Below are 8,068 nucleotides of genomic sequence, written 5' to 3' on the forward strand. Positions count from 1 at the left end.
CCCTAAACAGTTGAACATTTCTAGTTATTACATAAAGATCCATTTCAGCAAATACTCAAAGTCAAGTTACGAAATACACGGAAGGTTGTTCTCCCTATAAAAAGGCATGCGCTCAAAGTAGAAGACAGCTAAAGGCTTGTTTGTTTTCTTCAAAGCACAGAGTTTTGTTACTAAAGCTCGCATTCCTCGTTGTCGCTGGAAGGAGCTGGGTGGGTGATGGAGATTTGCGCCCCGAATCCATGCCCAGCTCAGCTGCCCCCATCCCGGCATGGGGAATGCCGGGTGCTGCATGCGAGGGGCAGGGGTAGAGGATCCAGGATGAGTGGTGGGTGAGGAGGAGGGCATAGGAGAGATGCTATCACCATGGCGTGGCTGGGAAAGCCCCAGCTCGCGGCTGTGCCAGCTCAGTGCTGGGAAAACAGTCATCTTTCTCCTCTCTTCTCCCAGCTTTGCTGGTCCCTGCTCCAACGGGAGAAGGGAGGAAGGAGGGAGAGCATCCTCATCCGCCCAGAGCCAGGGCACAAACCTACTCGCTTTCCTGGGAAGGAGCCAGCCTACGCTCCTGGGAAGGGGAAATAAACAGATAGCCTTTACTCACCCATCCAAACACTGCCCTCCTCGCCTGGGGGCACGTGGAAAATGGACTTTGCAGATGGTTTAAATCGTGGTTCCCCGACCAAGGCTGTCGGGAAGAGGGAGTTCGGGTCGGGAGCAGGCAAGAGCCACAGTTGCAGACAGGGACCTCGATAGCAGCAAAGCAAAATCCACTGCACACAGGGAGGGTACAGCACGGAGTGGCTCCAAACTACCCCACCGCCTTCCTCTTCCTCAGGGGGCTCCTGGCAGAGGTGGGGATGGAGGCAGATGATGAGTCCGAGCCCAACTCAGGAGACGTGCTGGGTAGTGGGGGGGCTCCCACCAACGCCATGCAGCTGAGGACACATCATCTCACTGGCCAGACACTCGGGTTTAGTTTCATGGTTTCTCTTTTCTTGGTTCATGCAGAGGAAGGGGGCCCCGGCGGGGTGGGGGGGTTCGATGGGATGCTTGCGCGGTGCCGGCAAGGCTGTTGCGTGTGTGCGGTGAGAAGCGAGGGGTTATTCCAGCGGGAACCAAGCAGCAGAGCCAACAGCCAAAGTCCCGTAGGTGAAGATGTCGGAGGGGGTGTCCCCTTGGTAGTCAGTCAGTGACAAACCCGACACGGGCAGGACCGCGCTTCAGCTGCAAAACACAAACCGGGAAGAGAAGGAGCTTGCTCTGACCATCCCTTGGCAGAGCATCCCTTTCCCCATCGCCCACACCGTCCCTTCCTTCCCCCCATTCCCCATCCCTGGAGCCTCACAGGGGTTACTGCGGTAGGACAGAGGGTGCGCCAGATCTGTGGAAGTGGACAATTTGCCATTTGCCATCCCGGCGGTGCCAGATGCGGGTCTCCTCGGACTGGGCAGTGCGGGGGATCCCTCCCGCGTCCACGTACTGCGTGATGCGGATGTAGGCGATGCAGGCAGACTCGTCTCCCATCAGGTGGATGTGGGGATTCAGGATTGTTGTGTGCACGGGTTTGCTATTCCGGGACCACACTGAAGAGGGCACAAGGACAAGAGGCTTTAGGCAGGGGAAGGAGTTTGGGCGGCTTTTGCAGGGTGGGAAGGGAAGATGCTTGGGTTAGGCTCTCTGCTTAGAGGGGTGAGTCAGTGCTGCACGGGTGGGTTCAGGATGGGTCCACCTAGCAAGCAGCTAACCAAACAACTCCTCTGCACACAGCCTGTCCCCAGCTGACCTAACAGGCTTGATTCTCCTCCTGCTGGAATCTTCCAGATCAGCCAGAGATGCTCCCAAAACCACCCTTACCCTCCTCTCTGCAGCAAGCTGATGGAGGTCAAGACACAGCCGGGCCCATGGGAGGTGGGAAGGGTCCCTCAAGATGCAAGGGGGCTGCTTACGGTTTTCGAAGTAGAATCGGTGGAAATCCAGGCCTTCCACGAGGTTGCCCAGAGCCTCGGGCTCGAAGGCAGTCATCCCAGGGTCACACATCTTCCTGGGGAGGTAATAAGGAGAGAGAAAAAGGAGAGGTTATCTCACTGCTCCTGGTATGAGAGCCTGCAAGCCCGTGCTCAGGATGACTCCCTCAGCAAGTAATTCAAGCAGAACTCTGACTTCAGCCCTGTACGCTGCATGAAGCCCACCACCTCGCCTCCAGCCAGCTGACTGCAGCCAGGACCCCAAGGAGGCAGGGTGAATTCTCCGTCCTTCACCATCTCAAATTAAACCTCCCAAAACATGGCCGTCTTCTTTGTAAGAAATAAAAACAGCAGGGAAAAAGTCATATTCTCTGCTCTGCATCAAAATACCCCTGCTGTGATTCTCTGAGGCAGGGATGAAGACCTGCACTCGCTCAGACAACACTAATTAAATAGGCCTTGGACACAGACTTGTACTCTGAAGAGCATCAGCTCAGCAAGTAGAAAACAGTTATGCTTCCAAACAGCCTGTGGCAATCTGGATATAATGGATACCATGGATGCAATGTTCCTTCTTCCACCATAAATCATGTTTACAGTTATTCTGCAAACCAGAAAATAGGCTCATCCATAATAATGAGACCAGAGAGCTATGGTCAGCTCAGTGTGAGAGAAGCATCAGGTTTGGAAACTGATGTCCCCTGCTTCTCTTGAATGGTCTCCATGCCTCACCACCACATCAACCTGGTTACCCTCAGCAGCAGTAAAACCTCCTGGGCTGCATTGTCCCAGTGGAAGCACCCATTTTGGGAGGCTGAGCCCCCACCCCAGCCCAACCCCATGCTGGGCACACTCACGTGTAAGACTCAAAGTCACCATTGCTTATTGCTTCGATCAGCTGCTCTGTGACTTTAATGATTTCTTGCTTCCGTACTGTTGGTTTAAAGAGAAACAGAAAATAAAAGGAGAAAACAAAGCAGAAGTGCTGGTGTTGCAACATCAGTGAGATCTCTTTTTCTCATTAGAAACAGACAACATGGCTTTGGGGGATATTGGAAACTGGCCAGGGAGAAAGCAGGAGGGTGACTTGAGAGAGAGATGTGGGAAAGGGCTTTCACCACTGAAAGTCAGGGCAAAACAGAAAACCCCTGTATTTTCCTAAAGAGCAAAAGGGTAAATCACAGAGTGGTGAGCTGCCCTTGGCCCAGAAGTTGGCCATTGCCAGTTCAGTTGGGAAGGGACTGGGCTGCAAGGGCAGGTTTAGCTCCCTGGGCTGCAGGAGGAGCCGTCAGAGGTAACCTGGGCTTCCTAACAAGGTTCTGCTTCAAATGCAAAGCAGCATCTTGCTTGACTGAATTATTTCTGTTTTGTATTGATTTGTGATGGAAGGAGAGGGAGCATGTTCCTGAGAATTGTTCAGAAAGGTGGAGAGGGACACCCACCACTTCCCAAGCACTGCCTGCCTTCCCTGGGAGGACTCATGTCCCATTAACTCTCACGTCAGGCCAAAGTCCATCTTACTTTGTGCTGAGACTGCTTCGAGAGACTTTACAAATTAGCACTGATATGTTATTCCCTGGGTTATTCTTAGAAAGCTGACTCTGGCAGACAGGCAGGCGGGAGGCAGGGATTTCCCCTGGAGGCTATTCCCAAAGGGCCATTTCTTTTAGAGAAGTGGGCAACTGGGCTGCTATCCCTGCAGATTCCTGCCATTTCCATGCCTGCTTTCAGGGAACATCCCTGTTTTTAGGACACCCCATCCTCCTCGCCATCAGAGGATCAATTTCTGAAGGGCCCCGAGGCAGCTCGATGGTGGTGGGTTTCTCCATAGCCAATCTCTCATTAGAGATGGCCAGACTAATGACCCCGGGGCACCCTCTGAAGCAGCCTGCCCGCCTCCCTGGGTGTCCCTGCTGGTACCTTTGGTGTCTTCATCCTCAATGGTGGTGTTGGTGCTCTCCGACGATTCCTGAGCAAAGAACAGAAAGGAGGGACGGGGTGGTGAGAGGGGCCGTCTCCCTGCGCCAGACGGAGCTTGTGTGTTCGACAGCCCCCCGAGTCCGACCCGACTGTGCCAACGGTCGGGACAGAAAGCAAGGAAAACGCCAGCAGGTCCAACCCGTCCTCAACCACAGCTCTATGGCAGCGCTGGCAGAGCCCTCCCTGACCTCCACTCCTTGTAGCCAAGGGCACAAGAGCTGGGCTGTGGAGGATCCCATAGGAACGGCGCTGCCTTTCCTACCGACACCTGTGGGGACAGAGACGGGGCAGGTCCAGGGGGGTTTGGTGGGTTCCTAGGAGCGTTGCCGGAGGGGCAGTGAGAGGGGCTGTGCAGGGGTGGAAGACACCATGTTGACTGTACGATAAAGAGAGAGATGTACAAATTAACAGCGAGGAGGAGCTGGGATGAGAAAGAGGGGACTGTGCAGGAGTGAGAGAGACCACACTGACCGCAGAGTAGGGAGAGAAATGTACGATAAAACAGAGTGCTTCCAAGACCCACATGGACCACCGAAGGCTGAGACACAGCTCTTTCAAGAAACAGCTGAGCACTACACAGATTTGGGGGGGAAAAAGGGGTTCTGACCCCCTGTCTCTCTCCAGGAGCCCCATCAAGGCAACTCTGCTAGCGGAGCTAGAGCAATGGCTCTGCTAGCTCTTCCCAGCAGAGCCTTGCTTATGTATTACCCATAATACCCCGATGTAGGTTGGCAAGGTGTCCCATGACCATACAGTCCCCGCAGAGGCATGGAAGGTGTTTCTCCAAGGCTCCTTGGACCGATGCAGCCTGCAGACCTGAGTCAGGAGAACTGGGAGAAACGGCATGAGAACCCATCAGCAAGAACCAGGGCTGGCTTCCCACCAGCCGGTGGCCAGCAAGTGCCTGCACCAACCCTGTTAATGGGGTTTGTGGGTGATACGGCTTTGAGGATGTTCCCTCCAACCCCGGTGTCCCTTCTTCCCTACCCCGAGGTAACTTCCAAAAACGGGGGGAGCTGGAGCATGTGGAGACGCCCAGCAATATCGGCATTGAGGAAGACGAAGGACACTCACCATTAACTGAACGCTGGAACTGGACTTTCTTTTCTGGAAAAACAAGGAGAAGAGATGGAACAGGAAGAGACACAGAGTGAGAAAGGCTGAAAGCAGCACGTGAGAGGCAGCAGCTCCTGAGCCACCCTTCGTTTTCCTCTTGAAGGGTCAAACGAAAGGCACGGGGTTGCAACTCGGTGCTCCTGTAGGGATGTGCTGCAGGCTGTGGTGCTGGTGATGCCATGCCAGCTCCCTCCCCACGTTCCTGCTGGCACCTTTCACTCCTGACCTGCCACAATCTGTGGTGTTGCTCGTCTCAAGGACCTGGCTAGTCCAAAAGGAAGTGCCCCAGGACTTGATGGCCACTCTGGTGGCTTTGTGACCAAGCCATGAAGCTCACAGGAACAAGAGTGGGATGCTGGAAAGCTAAGGCAGCTCCATCACCCTGCACCCTGTGTGAATGCCATACTGACATTTAGGCTCTGGAGCTGTTCTGGGTGCATCTGCCCATGCTGCTGACTAGTGTGGAGATGCTCAATTATCTTTGGACCTAGACCAGTACTAGTCTGACTGGTTAAAAGCCAGCATCACTTTTGCTACTCAACCCCACAAGGCAGACACACCACGTGGGAAGCTATCCTGAGCACAGCTCCAGAGCTTTAAATCAGAACAAGTCTCCTCCAAAGAGAAGACCTTACATATGCCCTTATTTATCTCCATTTCTGACCACTACCACTAGGCTTTAAGGCTTTGGGGTTGGATGACCCCATAGACACATTTCTGCTTGCAACCCCAAACTGTTTCTGGTCTCTCTTTCCTTGCTGTTCTCTGCTTTCCATCTCCATCTTTAATCTACACAGGAGACAGGGGGGTGTGCATGCTGGCCTCATGCCCTTTCTCCACCTCTGGCTCCCAGGGAATGAATCACAGCAGGCAACAGGGCACATCATCATGCAGGAATCAGAGGCTGCAGTGCCAAATAATGAAGTATTTATCAGCACATTTAACGAGGCACCAGCTCTGCCTGCCCTCAGAGGGAAAAGCAGCACACACAGTGCAAATCTCTTGGAAAAGCCCATGGAGCAACCCATTAGGGTGTATGTGTGGGCTGCAGCGTAAAAACTGTTGGTATCCATTCCCCCTCACTGCTCCTTTCACATCCTAACTGGCTCCCAGCAGCAGCATCACTGAGTTTCCCCCTCTGCCGATGCAGTTTTCCCCTCCCTCGCCAGGTCCTACATTAATCCTCGTTCCTCCTCCACCAAAACAACAGATGTCCTAAAGGGCAGCGTGAGCTGCAGTATTTCAGAAGGAACCTCGTGTGAAAGGGAGCTGTCGGAGCGGGGCTGTCTGCAGGGAGGGCTGACAGCTTCTGCTACCCAAGGATGTGAGACGGGGCAGTAAACTGCAGAAGTTTCAGACGCCACAGAATGCAACACAAAGCAGTGACCGCGTCGAGTCTGGACATACAGTAACAGGATGCGACATGGGGCAGTGAGCTCATTAATTTAGGACGGGACAGGATGTGACATGGGGCAGTGAGTTCATTAGTTTACAATGGGACGAGATGTGACACTACACAGGGCAGTGAAGGTATTGTAGCTGCTGGGACCAGAAGACTTCCCACATACCCCAGTGCAGGGCTCAAGGGGGAGTTTTGGTCCCGTGAATGCTTTTAGTAGGGGAGGAACCTCCTCGGGAGGGTGTTTTGAGTCCTCAGAGCCTGGGCTAGCACCATCCTGGTGCTGGAGGACTGTGTGGCCAGGCTGGAGGGCAGCACCATCAATCTGCTGCCCACTGCATGGTTTTAGGCAGGAACAGCAGGGATTGTTGCCTGGGACCTGCCAGCTCTCATAGGGATGGTCAGTCCATCAGGTTCCTCCAAATGGGGACACAACTCCTCCTGCAATGAGCTACACCATGTAGCCTGACTTAAAGCCCTGCTCTGGGCAGGCAGGACCCTTCCCTTCCCACCCGCCCAAGGCAGGTTTCCATGTTCTTACCCCACTTTTCCAGCAAGATGGAAAGAAATGACCACCAACCAGCAATGCTCTGACACGTGCCAGCTGCCCACAGTGGGCCACCAAAGCTTTGCCCGGAGCACCCAGCCTCCCTGTGCCCTTGTGAGTGGGTTACACTGTTAAGTCCCCCCAGGCTGAGCATGGGAATGAGGTGGGAATGGTAATGCTGAAGGTGGCCAACACAAGCAACCTGTTGGGAATGAGTTTGCTTCTACTTTGTCTTCTCTTCTGCCTCCCTGGCCATCTAGCCAGGCTATCTCACCTCCACTTGCTGGAAAGGGGTCAATAAAAATGCAAACTTATTCTCCAGAGCTCGTACACCCTCTTGAGCTAAGTGTTGGTTGATAGATTGCGCTCAGGATGAAGCCTCATGCACTGCTTTCCACCAAAAAGGGGCTGGGGACTGGGAATACAAACCAGGCTCTGAAACCGGAGCCTCCTCAATGAGCTGTGATGGGCCAGAAGCCTGTTTACCCAAAACAGCTATTTGCTACAAGTGCCCCCCTTCCTAGGATAACAGCTGCCCTCAAAGCTACTTTGAAGTCCAAGAGGGAGCATTGTTAGCAAGATGGGCTGGCAAATGGTCTTCTAACACCACACCATCCCAGTTATGCTAGAGATGAAGGCTGTCCCTTTCTGCTGGACTGGGCCTGATGAAGCCTCTCCTTCCACCAATCTCTTTTGCAGCTTAAAAATGCATCTCCTGATGGCTCTCACAGAGTTGTATCATAGACTCACAGAATGGCTTGGGTTGAAGGGACCTTAAAGCTCATCCAGTTCCAACCCCAGCCACTGGCAGGGACACCTTCCACTAGAGCAGGTTGCTCCAAACCCCTGTGTCCAACCTGGCCTTGAACACTGCCAGGGATGGCGCAGCCACAGCTTCTCTGGGCACCCTGTGGGTGCCAGGGCACCCTCACAGGGAAGAATTCATGTTGCAGAGTAATCCTGTGTGGGCAGAATAGTCTGTTGTGGAGCTGAGCCCAGGTATGGAAGGTTGTGCCTGGTCTCAAGCCTTGCAGGCTTGTCCTGTCCCAGCTGCTGGGTCTGGAA

General features: G+C 53.8%; 1 protein-coding gene across 1 annotated transcript; it reads right to left on the minus strand.

Annotated features, from left to right (window-relative positions):
• Nucleotides 1-996: 996 nt before the first annotated feature.
• On the minus strand, nt 997-5,048 carry LOC104402940 (calcium/calmodulin-dependent protein kinase type II subunit alpha-like; the record flags this gene model as incomplete). The annotated part of the gene is made up of 6 exons (XM_010010937.1): nt 997-1,221; nt 1,343-1,580; nt 1,944-2,038; nt 2,819-2,894; nt 3,882-3,930; nt 5,016-5,048. Coding segments are annotated over 5 exons (486 nt in total), but the record flags the coding sequence as incomplete, so codon positions are not given.
• Nucleotides 5,049-8,068: the final 3,020 nt, after the last annotated feature.

This window comes from Nestor notabilis, unplaced genomic scaffold (assembly GCF_000696875.1).
Source record: "Nestor notabilis isolate BGI_N333 unplaced genomic scaffold, ASM69687v1 scaffold26153, whole genome shotgun sequence".
NCBI classification, from domain to species: domain Eukaryota; kingdom Metazoa; phylum Chordata; class Aves; order Psittaciformes; family Psittacidae; genus Nestor; species Nestor notabilis.